At 44.6% G+C, this 16,105-nt stretch overlaps 2 protein-coding genes across 2 annotated transcripts; one reads left to right on the top strand and one right to left on the bottom strand.

Moving 5' to 3' along the window:
* The first annotated feature begins 3,605 nt into the window (after positions 1 to 3,605).
* GTF3A (general transcription factor IIIA) lies at positions 3,606 to 8,852 on the top strand. Its single transcript, XM_068425347.1, has 9 exons — positions 3,606 to 3,868; positions 4,223 to 4,323; positions 4,978 to 5,074; positions 5,266 to 5,354; positions 6,300 to 6,373; positions 7,432 to 7,515; positions 7,928 to 8,157; positions 8,249 to 8,308; positions 8,568 to 8,852. The coding sequence occupies exons 1-9, from the start codon at positions 3,677 to 3,679 to the stop codon at positions 8,727 to 8,729; spliced, it is 1,089 nt and encodes a 362-aa protein (XP_068281448.1). The 5' UTR covers positions 3,606 to 3,676; the 3' UTR covers positions 8,730 to 8,852.
* On the bottom strand, positions 8,770 to 15,561 carry MTIF3 (mitochondrial translational initiation factor 3). The gene is made up of 4 exons (XM_068425348.1): positions 15,402 to 15,561; positions 11,755 to 12,218; positions 10,347 to 10,492; positions 8,770 to 9,040 (listed from the first exon to the last, which is right to left on the bottom strand). The coding sequence occupies exons 2-4, from the start codon at positions 12,215 to 12,217 to the stop codon at positions 8,837 to 8,839; spliced, it is 813 nt and encodes a 270-aa protein (XP_068281449.1). The 5' UTR covers position 12,218; positions 15,402 to 15,561; the 3' UTR covers positions 8,770 to 8,836.
* Between the last annotated feature and the right edge of the window lie 544 nt (positions 15,562 to 16,105).

The following is a 16,105-nucleotide window of genomic DNA, read 5'->3' as shown; positions in this document are numbered from 1 at the left end:
ATTCACACTAAATGTCTTCCAGGAGTGCCAGCACCTGGACAACAGGTTGACATTGTTCCATCTCAAAACTATGGAAATAATCATCCCATGGGGACATGCCTCAACATTCCTATGTATTCAGTATTGCCAAAATGGAGTATCATCTGCAATCCTGAAGGCTTGCAGCTGATGAAGAAATATGATTGAGAACTTATTTCACGGCTTTAACAGCCAAATAATGAATTATCTGCCAAGCCTTTTCCTACAGCATGTTGTATATGCGCTGAGCAAACACCTACATGGAATACTTGTTCTGATTTCCCATAAAATTCTAGACAGACTGGTGTCTTGAGTTAATGTTAAGCATTACCCACTGCAAATACTGATAACACTGTCAAAGTCAAAACATTTGACTGCAGTATATTATCTTTACCTTTTCAAATATTGCTACTGCAGCTTCCTTATGGTCTTGGAAATAATCAGACAATGGTCCATTCCCTTTTCATCTGTGTAAAAATGAACAACTACCAAAAAATCTTTGTTGTTTTCATGCTTTGAGGTATCTATTGCCCAGAGGGGAAAAAAGCTTTTCAGCTTTTCAGCTAAATGTTTGCTTTCTCCATGAGAGAGGATCTAATATATTGCTGGCATACACAAAGCTCTCTTCCTAGAAAGATGAATTGTCTTACCTGTAATTGGAAAACTACACTATTGCTTTCACATTGATTGTGATCCATAGGAGTGATTACGGATCATACTACCATAGGTTTCCAACACATCTGCCACAGCGATATTTTCACATTCCTACTAATAAAAAGCTCAAAGTTTCACCTTTATAAGAAATGCTAGAATTACTCCTTTGCTCCATTCCACTTCTATCCTACCTTACGTGTGACAGTTCACCACGCATAACCAAGGAACTTCTCCATAAACTGCAGGAAGTTTCCTGACAATTATTGCCTGACAACTTTATTGAGCTACTCAGCACCATTTCTCCACTTACTCTGGAAAGCAGAAAGCCTGGGGGTGGGGGTTTGACATGTGTCTGGACTTGTTGCATGATTGTTGACACCACAATTGCCGTCACGGTCACAAAACTTGTAGGGATCAGCTAAAAACACATAAATAGCAGTTAGCATCATTCTTAAGACACAGTCACTCTGCATCCCACCTCCGACCAGTCCAAGAGACCTTAGATATGGTGCCTCAAACAGCCAATATTTAGCTTGCAACAAGTCTACAGGAAAAAGTAATCTTTCAGTTTGCAAACTTTCTCATGCAGGGGAATAATTTGTACAATTCCACAGCTATTCTGTAAGCACATTTAAAGATATTTATCTGCATTTTAGTACACTTTTAAATAATTTCTGTGTAATGTTCATAAACATAAGATCTTTGGACTTCAGCTGTGCTATATAAAGAGAAACTACTTTTCTTGGAGATGAAGTAAATATGACTTTGCCTACAGCAAAACGACAGGATGGGAAAATGAAACAGCCTTTAGCAAGAAAGATACGTGGCCCATTCACTCAGCAGTTCTTCAGAGCGAAATGAGTATCCCTGGCATTATGTGCAGTCTTTCCTGGACTGATACTTAATTCTGGGTAGATCCTGCCAGCTTAAAGGAGTAGTTTTAATCAGAGTCTGAGGGATTTACTACCCTGTGGGGTTTTTATGTGTGTGTGAGGGAGTTGTGTGTTGTTTTTTTCTTGAGGGAATGAACTACCTCAGATTTCTGGGTTTTTTGCTCCCTTTCAGCTTACAGATTATTAAAATTTATCAGTGGAAGTGTGGCCCTTGTGTTGGAAATGTACATCTTCAGACTTAATTTTTCTCCATTGCATATGTTTACCTCTTAAGAGGTTTACCTTCCACCTCCCACAGTGGAAAACACTAAGATAAAATCTGAAAGGGAACCCACTGCTCTGTCCAGCTCTACTAGAGGAGTCTTCAAAATCCTCCCTCTGTAATCACATCAGAAGACATCAACAGCACAACACAATGAGAATCTTTCAGGCCTGGAATCATCCTCTATTTATGTATTTCCAAAATTGGATTAAAATTCCCAGAGGAGTCTGCTGAAATCTCTGGCATCACACAGAGCAAAACCCCATACGATGAATATTTGTTCTGTTTTTAGCCACTAGCAATATTTTCCAAAGTTTTCTTCCTTGCATGGTATTTCCTCACCATTGTTAGAGAGGCCGGAGGCAGTATCATGTTTTCACAGGCAGAGTGTCAAAAAGTAAGATTTATAACTTGTTTTTCAAATTTCAGGTTTGTTTTTTATTGCAATTCTGAGATTAAAAAGAGTAGCAACTTTTTCTTCTAAGTGTTTTCGTTAGTATTTGTTAAAAGCTGAGATTTTTTTTCAGGCTTATTTCCCTTCTGAAAATAAGGTGATTTCTTGCCATTGCTTTGTGCGGGTCTGACTGACTGATTCAGCCCTCCCTTTAATCCTGCTGCAGATGAGTGAGATAAGAGACATCCCCCAGGGCCACAGGCATCTGCTTCTGGCCCGGCATGAACTCCTCCGGCTCTCCTGCCATCTCACTTCATGTGCCCCTTCTCCCGTCCAGCCCCCACAGGCTTGATTCCTGCTCCTTATTCCCCGCGTCTTTCCTCCTCCATTTCCCTAGCCTGCTCCAAGCACAGCTTAGGCTTTCCCAGCTCTCAGGACACATATGGAGAAGAAGGTATGGGAGATTTTCTCCCTGGGACGGTTCCCTTGTGACTGTCCTGTTCCAGCTTTCTCCCTCTGTCCCTCACACTCACTCTGCAGAGAGAATTGCAGCAGGTCAGGAATATCTCCTAAAATAAAGCTCAGGTGACAATATGAATAGTGCAAAGCAGAGCAGATGATGCCATACCTCAGCACGGCAAGTCAGGTACCAGGGAGGTGCTGCACAAGGTATTAGAGCCCCTCAGCTCAGTGCCATCCCATGTCTTCTTCCCCAGGTTGTGACCTCCGGCAGCTTGGGGACACAGCATGACCACAGGCCAGGGTGACAGACCACCTCTGCCCTGGGATCCTGGACATCAGAGACACCTCCGTCTGGGCCGCAAAGGCCCGAATGTCAGGGCAGGTGGTAGGGAGCGTGCAGCAGAAGCTGAGGTCTGGCTCTCACCAGCATCATGCAGACCCATCCTCTCCTCACTCGAACCAAAACTACTTGGGATGACCTTGCCCGGGGATGTGACCTGGCACCTGCACCATGCAGCACTGCGTGGGGAGGTGGCAGAGCCCCAGTGCCCCCAACACCCCGGAAAACCTGCTCTGCGGAAGGACCCAGATTTAGGCCTTTCGGATCCTTTCATAACTGATGTCCTCCGGTGTGTGAGAGGGCTCCGCACAGGGCAGCAACAGGGGGGCTGTGTCTGGCGCATGAGGTAACGGAGAAGGCACCGCGCCCCCGGGCTGCTTTCGGGATCGGGTGAGGCAGAGGCAGCTCTGGGCACCTCTCAGCCCCTGCGCGGCTCAGGCAGGAGCACGACCGCCGCGCCCCGCCGCGGAACCGCCGCCGCCCCCTCCGCCGCCGCCGCCAGCGAGGCGGAGCGATGGGGCGGTGGCGACGCCACGGCCACCGCCACCGCCGGACCGCGCATGCGCCCGCCCGGCGCCCCGCCCCCCCCGGGCCCTGTGGCCGGCGCGGGGACGGCGGGCGGGAGGGGACAGTGCGGTCACGTGCCCTCCCGCATGGCTGGGGAGCGGGCGCAGGGGAGCGCGCGGAAGGGCGGGAGAGCCGCGAGCGCGTCTTCGCCCGGTGGCGGCGGGAACGGCGGGAGCGCGCTCCCCGCCCGCCCGTTCATCTGCTCCTTCCCCGACTGCGACGCCACCTTCAACAAGGCCTGGAGGCTGGACGCGCACCTCTGCCGGCACACGGGCGAGGTGAGCCGGGCTGGCCCGTGCTGGGGCCGTGGCTTGAGGGAGCAGGGCCGGGAGCGGGGGTGTCCCGCTTGGTCCCTCCCGGCGGCAGGGGAGGGAGGTTCCGTGTGGCTGAGGTGAGGGGCGCCGTGCCGGGGCCCGGCCCGCGGGTGGGGGCTTGCGCGGCTCGGGGCCGGGGCTGGCCCCCTCGGGGGGCTGGGGCAGCCCTGCCTCCCCGCGTGGGGTACCCACAGCATCGCGGGGGGCAGCGTGGGTTGTGTCTGAGGTGCCGCCGGGGCGTCCTGCTGAAGGCAGGCTTCTGGGAACTGCGGAGCCCCCGAGGGGACTGTCATCTCTGAACAACCCTCTCTCTTTCAGAAGCCGTATGTTTGCGAGTACGAAGGCTGCGGTAAAGGTTTCACGAGAGAGTTCCATCGCGCTCGACACCTTCTTACGCACACTGGGGAGAAGCCGTTCAAGTAAGGCCGAATTTTTAGGTCTTAAAATGGATTACGCTTGTCCTCGTGGAAACGAAGGGGAGTTAAAACTGGTGTGTGAGTGGTACAGAGCACGTAGATGTGGTGCTTAGGGATATGGTTTAGTGGTGGGCTTGGCAGTGTTGGGTTAATGGTTGGACACAATGATCTTAAAGGTCCTTTCCAGCCAAACCGATGCTATGATTCTGTGCATGCCTAGCGTTGGTATCATGAGTGCTGGCAAAACAGCGTGCACACAGGGTGAGACGTGAGGAATCTCCTTAGCCTAAAACCTCCTGTCTGGCAGTGATCCATAATAGATGCTTAAAGGAATGGGCAGATCTCTTCCTAGAATCCAGAATTAAAAGAAGGAAGGGCAGTTATCTCCTGTTACTAAGTCCTTAATAGCTGCATGTCATGGATTAGGAGCTAGGCAGTCTTACGTGTTTTATTAAAAATCTCTTCTGATGTGTTTTCCTGTGGCTTTTGATTGTAACTTAGCCTCTGGCTTTTTGTGTCTTTAAAGCAAATTTTTATATTTGGGTTGTGAGTTTCAGTTACTCTTCATGTATTCCTCTTGTCCGATGATTTCTGTATCTGCTTAGGAAACAAATCACTGTTTGAGAGTGATAATAAAACAATGCAGTTCATTTGCAGGTGCACAGCTGATGGTTGCAATAAGAAATTTGGAACAAAAGCAAACTTAAAGAAGCACATTGAGCGTAAGCATGAAAATCAGCAAAAGCAATATGTGGTGAGTAATCACCTTTGATGCTGTAAAGTGGAGGCTAAACAAGCTCCTTTTTGTGTACCTAGCAAAATACTTCAACTTGTTATTATGCAGTACTTGTATGAGTTCAAATACTGTGATTGGGATTTCAGCAAATACATGCAGACTGGGCTGTCATTATTTGGCCTCTAATGATAACTTAATTTCCTAAATAGTGCGACTTTGAAGGCTGTAACAAGTCTTTCAGGAAACATCAACAACTTAAAGTTCATCAGTGTCACCACACCAACGAACCTCCCTTCAAGTAGGTGGATAATTTTAATAATGAATTTTAACAATTCCATTTAAACATTGTAGATGAAAACAGGTGCCTTTTCTCAACCATTTTTATTGATGTGGCATTGAAAAAAAACTAGCATGAATTTGTAGTCATGGCTGCAAGTACATTTCTTGTACTAGTCCTTTGCTCCATAGTCTGTTTTGAGCAACAGTCTTGGTGCTCTTTAACTTCATCATTCCAGACATTTGCTTAGGATTTATTACAGGTTCACAGGAAAAATAAACAAAAAAAAAACCAGTTTTGACTTCACACAGTCTGAAATACAAGCATAAGAGCTTGCACAGTAATGAAAAATGCAGCTACCTCTGTTTTCCAGTAAAAAGCAGTGACTTGGCTAAGATTGAAGTGAGTAGTAGCTTAAAAAAGGTGAGAGGCTTGGACATCAATCTGAGAAGCTGTGCGTTGCAACTCCATTATTTACATGACACATCAGTATAGGTCTGATGAAAGCAAAGTTTAGTCTTGTATTTCTTATAGGTGGAACACACTTTACAGGAGTGTTCCACTTAAGTGAAGTGCACTAGTATGGCTGGGTGACAGGCACAAAAATACTGTCAGTGCTCTGCTGCTGCTCTGACTGCTAGATCTGTACAAGCCACTTAAACCTTCCACTTTCTCCTTTTTCTGTTTGAAGAGCCTACTGTGTAGGGATGACATGAGGCTTGATTCTTTAGCTAAAGCTTAAATTGCTGTATACATGGAAATCACACTATAGTTTTAACTCTTGAGGGGATCAGAGTCCTCTATTGGAAACATATTATGAAATGTACAGGGTGTGAGGGGGACAGAACAGATCTCTAGGCAAGGGGAAACTTGTATTATTTTGTCCACTATAATCGTTCTTGACTTAAAGAACAAAAAATATGTAGATGCAGTAAAAGAAACTAAACCGCTCTACTTTATACCTAGATGTAATAATGAAGGATGTGGGAAGTACTTTTCTACTCCAAGTCGACTAAAGCGGCATGAAAAGATACATGAAGGTAATACAGTTTTTCTGCTTGCTTCAATTATGTTTTAGCAAACAAAAAGGAACTTCTTCCAGGACAGAGAGTATGCGGGGATGTATGATAGACATGAAAGTATTCTGGGCCTAGTGATCCAGACAGACAAAACAAGAACACCTGACCTCCAGATGTTAGGATCAGTTGCCAGTTCTGCCACAAATTTCCTATGGAGCCTTGGCAAAACCATGTAGGCTTGCATTTTTTAAGTTGTTAATGTACCTATGTGAAAAGTATTTAAGTGGAATCGTCAGGAGGTGGTCATGTGTGTTTGAGCTAATCCTGCTACACTTCTGTCCACTCTTTCAGTAATATTGACAGCTAATCCATTTCCCAGTGCTAGAAAAAAAAAACAAACCCAAGGGACTAGGAATAGTATCCAAAAAGCTGCGATTCGTACTGCATGCCTTTCTTACGCCAGAGACTTGTTCATAGTTGTTTTACCTTTCCAGTCTCGGGATTTAAATAGTGTTGACTTTCTGTGGTTCGTTTAAAAACCATCCTGTCTGCTTGATAGAAGCAGTCTCTTTAGACTCTGGAATATTACTCTATGGTCAAGATCTTATTTTTTAATATGTAATAAAAATATTTATATAGAAATAATATATATTATTACAGTATGGCTGGTGAGGAAGTAGTTTTACTGAACCAAGGAGAGAGAGTTTCATAAAATCATTTAGGTTCAAAGGACCTCTGGAGGTCATCTGGTCCAACTCCCTGCTCAAGGTGGGGTCAGTTAGACCAGGTTGCTGAGCAACTGTGTCCAGTGGAGTTTTGAATGTTTCCAGGAGTAGGGGTTCTACAGCCTCTCTGGACAACTTGTGTCAGTGGTACAAGGTTTCTTCCTTAAAGCTGTTAGGATTTTCTTATGTTCTAATTTGTGTTCATTGCCTCGTGTCCCATCACAGTGCAGTAGGGGAGGAGAGGAGGAATACTGGCCTTTAATTTTCAAACACTAAAAGTGGAGTTCCCTCTTGTAAAACTGAACTGTGTTTGCCAGAACCTTTGTGATTGTAAACATCTGTCATGTCCAACAGGTTATGCATGCAAGAAAGAAAACTGCTCATATACTGGAAAAACTTGGACAGAGCTTCTGAAACATAATAAAGAAAGTCATACAGGTAAACTCCAAATGCTTTAGTAAATAGAACTTAACTTTTGATACAAATAGGAAACATACTGCTAATTTGAAGAGGAGTCCTTGCTGAACTCATTTCATCAACCAGCTATTGTGTCTAGACAAACTTGTTTACTAATACTTTATCAGTAAAATGATTATCACTCTGGCTAGACCTTTAACTGATGAAAACGCTACTTGGTATACTAACTTTGCTTTGTGATCCAGTTAGTGAGAAACTGCATAATGTAGGACTTCAGATCTGGGTAATTCATACTGCATTATTCTCTTCCAGTCTCTGAGTTCTTTGCATTTCATGTGGATTTTAGCATTGTTCTAGAGGACTGCTAGGGTTTGATTCTGAGCTCCTGTAAGAAGCTGTTAATTTATACTCTCCCTGTCTCTCTCCCACTCAGAGCCAATAGTTTGCAGTGAGTGTTACAAAACTTTTAAACGGAAAGATTACCTCAAGCAGCATCAAAAAACACATGCTGTGGAGAGGCAGATCTGCCGATGCCCAAGAGAAGGATGTGGGAGAACTTACACAACTATATTTAACCTTCAAAGCCATATCCTCTCTTTTCATGAGGAGAAAAAACCATTCTCTTGTGATTATCCAGGCTGTGGGAGAGTGTTTGCAATGAAGGTACGTATTTTTCACGCTGTCCTAATCTGAATTACATAATCTGAAATGATACACCTAACTTTTCTTTTTTTCCTGCTCTTTGTAACTGTAGCAGAGCCTAGCAAGGCATGCAGTTGTACACGATCCTGAAAAGAGAAAGCTGAACTTGAAAGTAAGTTATACTCTTGAAAAAGTCCTCTCAACCATATCCTGTCACTTTAGAGGAGGGTAAAGATTATGTGTTTTAGAATGTGACTTCAAGCAGGAAAACAGGCCAGCTATCTACTTAATTTAGGAGACTCTTAATTTCTGAAGCTACTTTAAATAATGCAGTGCTGGCCTATTCATCGATTTCTTCTTTCCCTCTCCACATTAATAGTCTTTGCTCCATAGATATGTTAAGTTGCTAATTCTGGATTTATTTCTGCCAGGCAAAGCGTTCTCGTCCTAAGAGGAGCTTAGCCTCTCGCCTGAGTGGCTACATTCCTCCTAAAACACAGCCAGGAAAGGATGCGGTTGTGACAGAAAGTGAGACAATGGATAAGCCCACGGAAAATGAAATACCAGCTGTTGAAATTCTGACCCTGCAATAAAGGTTAACTTGAGACAACCTTCTTCATGGAATGACCAGTGCAAAGCTCAACAATAACTTTATTACGTTTATAATTTAAATTAATATTGTTTACACCGCTTCATAAAGTCACTGATGTAACTCACTTGACTTCAGATCTTCATTTTCATCTTTACTGTTTTTCTGTTTTTCCATCTTCTGGTGTGCTTTCAACTCTTTGTCAGACATGTGTCTCAAAATACAGGTACTCACTCCTTCTCTAGTAACTTTTGGCTTGGAAAGATAAGTGGCTTTCTCAGAGACAGTTTCCAAGATCTGATCAAAAAGCATGAACTGAAAAGAAGGAGAAAAATAAGGACTAAATGCACAAACATGGGTAGAAAAATATTTCAGGCTGTTCTGTAATGACGTTGTCTCCTGCTTGTGGTTTAGATATTGGCTGAAATCATCTAGTTTCTAGTCCTGGTTAGAGCAGTTCAGCTTGTCCTTTCCTAACCATTTGTTCTTTACTCATAAGGAGCTTTAGGAAAGTCACCAGAGGGATTAAGCCATTTCCTAACACTTAGGCTGAATTCCTGACTCATCCTGTTTTGCTGTTTAAAGGTGTCCGTGAAAGTGATTACAACTGCATCTGACTCTTCCCCACCCTCCTCTTCCACTAGATTCAGGCATATTATTATTGGGCTTTCCTCTGAAGGGGCAGTCTTGTTCTAAGGTTAGCAGAAAGTGGTGGTATTGAACTGAGTGACACAGTGCATTCATACAACGAGCTGAACTCTTAAGCTCATAGTTAAGCTTTTAAATTTAAGGACAACCTAAATCTGGACTGTAATATGAAATGTTCTGCCTCCTCCCATATCCAGTTCTTCCTCCTGCTGCCCTTTCTCTGTGAATTCAACTTCCTAGAAAAAGTTTTGTTCCTTTTCGATGAAGTGATATCACATTTTTTTGCAGCAATTTAGCAGAGAGAATCATCAAGGAAACCTAATTCACTACACACTTTAAAAGGAAAAAATCCTCTTACATGAAATTTTTATTAACAAAAACATTTGTGCAAATGACAATGAAGACAAGTCTCAAGGCCCTACAATTATACTAGTAAGTTGCCACCAGCTCTCTAACATCTTTATAGATGTTTACTTTGCCAGTCTTGGAACTTCATTCTAGTAGTTTTCCACACAGCACTGGAAAACTAACTTTAGCCACAGCTGCACAAATGCATCTTCAAAAGAACAGTTAGGTTATTGAAATAATCCAGCTAAAATACAGCAGAATTTTTTTTAAACCGTACTGTTAAAACTTTTCAGTGAGTGAACTGGCTTAAGGCATAGATGGGAAAATTTCACTAGCCCAGTTAATAAGGTGGTGCTGCAACGGAGTAGGAACTGCTTACACTCTGCTTTCAAAAGCCAGTATTAAAACTGCATGCTTATGAATTGTCTCTATGGGACCATCTTTCTAGAACTGCAGTGTTTGAACAGATGCAGCTTATGGTGGGGCAACCATTACTTTCACAGGACCTTCACTTATTTTAGCATTATGTGATATATTAAAAAAATGGCAGTACTGAGTAGGGGAAGTTAATACAAGTACAACTATTTAGTGAAATTGATTGGTCCAACTTCCAAAGTCTACTTACCATGTCAGTATTGCTATCTTTCGCTTGCCGGATGGTAACTTTAACATGGTATTTCTTTTCAATCCACTGTGATATCTGTTTAGTCTTGGTCTCTAAGTCATTCTTGGCAATAGCTGAAGAAAAGGATAACTCCTTCTGAACCATTCCTGTTTAAAACAAAACTAAAACTGTGTTGGCTTAACATTTGACAAACCTGTATTAGTTGCTGTCTTTCAACAATCTGTTATGGTGCTTTGTCTGCTTAACTCCCTTCCCTCATGCTGCTCGCTCATACACAGAGCATCCCAATCTCATTGTCTTAGCATGCACCACTCTCACCTTAGAAGGTGGCTACATGGTATCTCACACTCACTCCATTACTGGAAGACTGACTGTGTGTTTGAGGCACACAGGGAAGTCTCTTCAGGGTCAGAAGCCTTAAAGTATTTTTACTTTAATTACAATTTTGATCATACTGCCCACGATGCAGGTCTAACAAAGATGATAAACAGGTAGGCATTGGATCTGAAATTAAAGACTTGGTCTGCAAATACCTACATTCTGCACATAGTATTGCTGAACATAAAGGCTTTGAAGTTGGGTGTCTCTTCATCTCGAGCCCATTTGCTTGAATGGTGAAGTGCAATATTCAACTGGAAGTATGATGCCTTGTAATAAAACAAGTTATGGCCTCTTCACCCTTAAAGATTCTCTAAGGTGGTTACCATTTGAATAATCTTTTTGTGTTTTCTTGAACAGAAAAACTCACTACCACAATAGTGCTGCTCTCTAAAATCAGAACTCTACCAAAGAACAGCTACCTTCTTAACCTAAGGACAGGAAAAGAGGATACAAGGTCAGATGCCTTTTCTAAAACCTTCTTGCCGAACTCAGTTTGTTAAACTGCTGGAGCAGGCTGACTTAAGAAAAAACCCTGAAAAGTATTCAATATTGAAAAAATTGTTCTCTTACTCTGTACAAGAAGGGGCTCCAGACTTTGTCTTCCTAGTGGCAAGCTAGGAAGAGAATGTTTCATGACTACTGGTGACAAAATTATGCAATTATATTGGTGTATCTGGTGCTCAGTTTGTAAAAACTGCCTGTCACTTTATGCCTTAGCAAAACAGAAATTCAGTGAGTCTCATGGAACCAGAGTCTAGTTACATTTACTTAAAAAAAATAGATTTTTTAAAAAAGCCAGTAGATGCCAAAATAGTAAATCCTGAGAAAGCAATAGAAGGCTTCTCTGTGGAAGACTAGACTAATCCAAAATTTTATTTTCACCACTGCAAATCCTTAAGAGCATGGACTGCAGTGACATTGCTTTGGATTTACACAAATGCAAGTAAGAGGATTTCATCTGCTGAAACCACTTTTAATGCAGCATTTTTCCAAGTGCTCAGTGTTTTAGTGTCAACAATGTACCTACCTGGTTTTGGACTTGCTTTTTTCTTCTCTGCGCGTTTAAGCTGTTCTTCATGAATCTGCTGCCCAGTCATTAGCCTGTATACAGGAGGTTCAACATTCTCACGAAGGAGCACTAGTTTCAGGTCATGTTGATCCATAAGTTTGAGTGCCTCTGCTCGGTGCATATTTCCTAAGCTCTCTCCATCCTGGTTGATTACGTGCAAAATCCGATAGGGAATTCTTCGCCCAGCACTTCCAAATGCTGCTTTCCTTGTTGGTTCCACGTGAGATTTTTCAGCTGTACAAAATGGTTGGGTAAGTCCAAACACAGCTGACTTTCTAGGGTCAGGCACCACCACCCAGAATGGAGAAAAGACCCTCTTTTGTGGTGTTTGTGTCAGAAGAATACCAAAGAACCTTTTTGCATATCTATTCTTATTTCTGGTTGCTTGACATAAAAGTTTCATCGCGCAAAAGGTGGTCATTCTGAGGAAGCAGGGAAGAAGAAAAAACAAGTTACCCCCATCAGTCAAATTCTTCTAGTTATATTAGAAAGACCTCACTCCAGTTCAGTAAACACTAGTCCTTAAAACTACTCTTTCAAAAAGATGCATAGCGTTACTATACAGAATGAGCAATGAACAGCAATTTTACAGTAGCAGAGGGCTTTAACCCAGCGAGAAAATCTGACAGAGGAACAAAATTTATGAAGAGTTGATGCTATCTTCAGTGATTTTGAGTCTGGACTCCTTTAAAGAATCCAAAACTTCTAGTTCATTTCTCCTCACAAGAGTATCTACTCTCACACAGCTTTTTTGTATACAGAGAGATTAGCCAATGGTTAAGAGGGAGAATGTGTTGTCAAATAGTTTCAGTCCAGATGTTTTTAATGAAGTAGCTAACCTTAGGACTTTCCTTCTGGTTCTGATACTCTTCTTTGGAAAGTGTTTCATTTAAGCCACATTAATTCAAAACCACCCTAATCACATAGTGAATGGAGTGGAGATTTGTGCAATGTCCATCAGCAGCCATCCCAACACCTACGGCCTGACTCCTGTTTTGCAAGGTTTTGGAATTTCAAAGCCTTGACCACCATACACAGTAAGACTGCCATGCAAAATCTTCCCCTTGTCATTAAAACATGGTGAAGTAACCATTACCATACTTGAAAATATGGTTTATCCCGGGGTTGAAAACTCTTCCATAGCTAGCATGCAACTTGTTTCTCACAGCACTGACCCCCAGATTGTGCATTTTCCTCAGTTCTCCGAATGTCATTTTGTGGAAGTAATCCAGCTAGTTACTTGGTCTTACATGGATTAAGCACTAACATTATTTCAGTAACCTTAAAAAAAACCTTAGTGTCTTCACTGTCTTTTAAGCTCAAGTTCCACAGATTCAGCCACGCTTCAAAGTCAAAACAGTGCCTTAATTTTAAACCTATTTTATCAGACATTTAAAGTATCAATTGACTTTCCCAGTTTTTCACAAACATTAAATTTAGGGTGGCACATTCCTATTTATAGTGAGCGGATTTTTTCCAGTTATCAAAACCATTTACATTTCTTACATACAGAAAGCATGCACTTAAGTACCATTTCACCAGAACCATCAAATAAAACCACCAATGGTATTTTTTCTTCTTCTTGAAGGATGAAAAAAGCTCGTGGGGAAAAAAGAGAAAAATAGAGACACAGAGAAGACTTGCCTGCAATGCCTGGACTGGAAAAAAAGCAACACATTTATATGCCTAAGATCCCCACTTGCAAATTAAAATTTAAATAAATTGTTACAGGCATCTATCCTGGCATGGTACTCATGAAACTATAGACTTTCAAAACAAGCCTCGAAATACACCAGTGCTTGAAATTTGAAGTCTAGTGAAACTGATCTTTGAGACATTCCTTCCATTATAATATTTTTCCCCATTCTTCCCTGATTCATGTAATCTTCCTGGAAATTTTGGTGCACCTGACCATTATTTGCATTTTGTTCAAAACTGCAGAAATCTGCTGGTTTTTAACAGCTGCAAAAACTTTAGAAATAAAGAGCAAACTGTGGATATTATATGTGTTTTTGGCATTCCATGTTTAAAAGGCAGCAAGTACAGGGAAAGCCAGAGATGATCCAGGAAACCAAAAAACGTGTCATACCAGAGGAGCTGGCAAGAGTGCGACTTCTGCCTAGGAACGAACGTGACTCCACTCTACAAATATATACATGCATACACAAATGTATGTATGTCATTGTGCAAACAGGTATCCATGTGCATACATATATGTGTAGAAGGTACAAACAATCAGCAAGGATAAGGAACTATTTATAATTCTAAGCAGTATTGGCCCAGAAACAAGTGAAATGACCTGCCTGTGAATAAACTCAGTCTGAAAACGGGGACATTTTGGAGCCTGGGACAAACTTCAAATTTTAGCAGTAGGGACAGTTAATACAAACTGCTTGAAGAGGGACCAGATCAGTTCCTGAGCAGGACCCTGAACTCAGCCAGCCACGGGGCACAGAAGAGAAATACCAGGATATATTCATGGCAGAGTCTAAAAGCAGCCGGTAGAGGTGCTGTCCCTTCCCACCCCGGGCTCTGCCTCTGCTGAGCCCAGACCAGAACCACAGCCCCTGGCAAACACAGCTTGTTCTCGCTGTGGCAATGGCCCTACAACTAAAGGCCCACTGCCAACATAAGTATCTTTGCATCTTTGTGCATCATCAGTGTAGCCACACAAAAGCCAAGAAGTCCTTATTTTTAAAACTGTTTCATAAACCAGCTGCAGATCATGCACTGCAGACTTACAGACTGTAATCAAGATATCACTGGTGCTTTATAAAATACTGTAATTAAATTTATCTTGCATTCAGAGGAGCCTGGCTTGCCTTTGTCAGTTACTGACTTCTAAAACTAATAGTATCACAGCAATGGAATAACAGTTTATTTTAAAGAAATGTTAGTGTTGCTCTGCTAAATACATGGTTTTGCCATTTAAATCTAATAAATCCTTCCTTACCTCTCTGACAAAGAAAATGACCCTTTTTTGTGGAAGGATTTTTCTTCCTATGTGGCACATGGGAGTATTTGGCTTTGTGCATGTCCGTCAGTTGCACAGCCCGTGCACTAGCGAGGACAGCTGCCTCTGGGGAGTTTTAACGGGCAGGCGGGGTACGCGGGTCCTGGGCACGGCTGGAAAGCAGCTGTTCTGCCCCCGCAGGACGTGTTTTGCTGCACGTGTGAGCGCTCCAGTGCCCACAGCTACGTGCAGTTGTCACGGGAGATGTTTTGCATCTCGTAGGTGCTGCCGGCGTGTGTTTCCCTGCGCTCTCTCACGTAAACACGCTGAAAAGATGCTGTTTTAATTTTATGCGTGGATCTGCGCGGGGCGCAGGGGAGATGGGCTGCGCGTGGGTGTGTGGCCGTGCCCTGCTGTGTCCGCGTTCCCGGGTGCGCACGTCGGGGAGGTCACCGCGTGTGCGCGTGACCCTGTGAGCGCGTCCGTGTGCGCGGCTCCCCGTGACCCGGGCCGGGCGGAGCGGCGGTGCAGGCGGGCCCTGGGGCGGCGGTGGTGGCTGCGGCCCCGCTGCTCAGAGTCCCCCGGGACTCCCGACACCGGCCCGGCCCGGCCCGGCCCGCAGCGCCCTCCCCCCGCGCCAGGCGGCTCCTACCTGCCTGCCTGCCTGCCGGCCGGGCCGAGCCAAGCCGGGCCGAGTCGGGCCGCCAGCCCCAGCCAGCCGCAGCAGCCGAAGGACCAGCCTGGGCCTCCAGGAGGGTGGAGAGTGACCCGATCCACTCCTCCCCTTTCCCCTTCCTCGTCCTCCTCTTCCTCTTCCTCCTCACGCTCCTCCTCCTCTTTCCCCCGTCCCTTATGAGGGTGCGCGCGCACAGGTACGCGTGTGCGCGGCCCCGTGTGCCCACGCTACCGCTGCGCGCGTGCAGGAGGTGGGGGTGCCTGCGCGTGCTCCCGTGCGTACGTGGGCGCCGGTCTGTACCCGTGTGCGCCGGTCTGTACCCGTGTTCTCGTCTGTGCCCCAGTGAGCCGCTGTGTGCCGGTGTGTGCCCGTGTGCCCCGGTGCGTGCCCGCGTCCGCCGGTGTGTGCCCCTGTGTGCTGGTCTGTGCCCCACTGAGCCGGTGTGTGCCCGCGTCCGCCGGTGTGTGCCCCTGTGTGCTGGTCTGTGCCCCACTGAGCCGGTGTGTGCCCGTGTGTGCCGGTGTGTGCCCGTGTGCCCCGGTGTGTGCCGGTGTGTGCCCCTGTGTGCCGGTGTGTGCCCATGTGCCGGTGTGTGCCCCTGTGTGCCGGTGTGTGCCCATGTGCCGGTGTGTGCCCCTGTGTGCCGGTGTGTGCCCGTGTGCCCCGGTGTGTGCCGGTGT

Source organism: Nyctibius grandis, chromosome 2 (genome assembly GCF_013368605.1).
Source record: "Nyctibius grandis isolate bNycGra1 chromosome 2, bNycGra1.pri, whole genome shotgun sequence".
Classification (NCBI taxonomy): Eukaryota; Metazoa; Chordata; class Aves; order Nyctibiiformes; family Nyctibiidae; genus Nyctibius; species Nyctibius grandis.
Note: the sequence above shows the minus strand (reverse complement) of the source record. Positions and strands in the feature narration are given on the sequence as shown.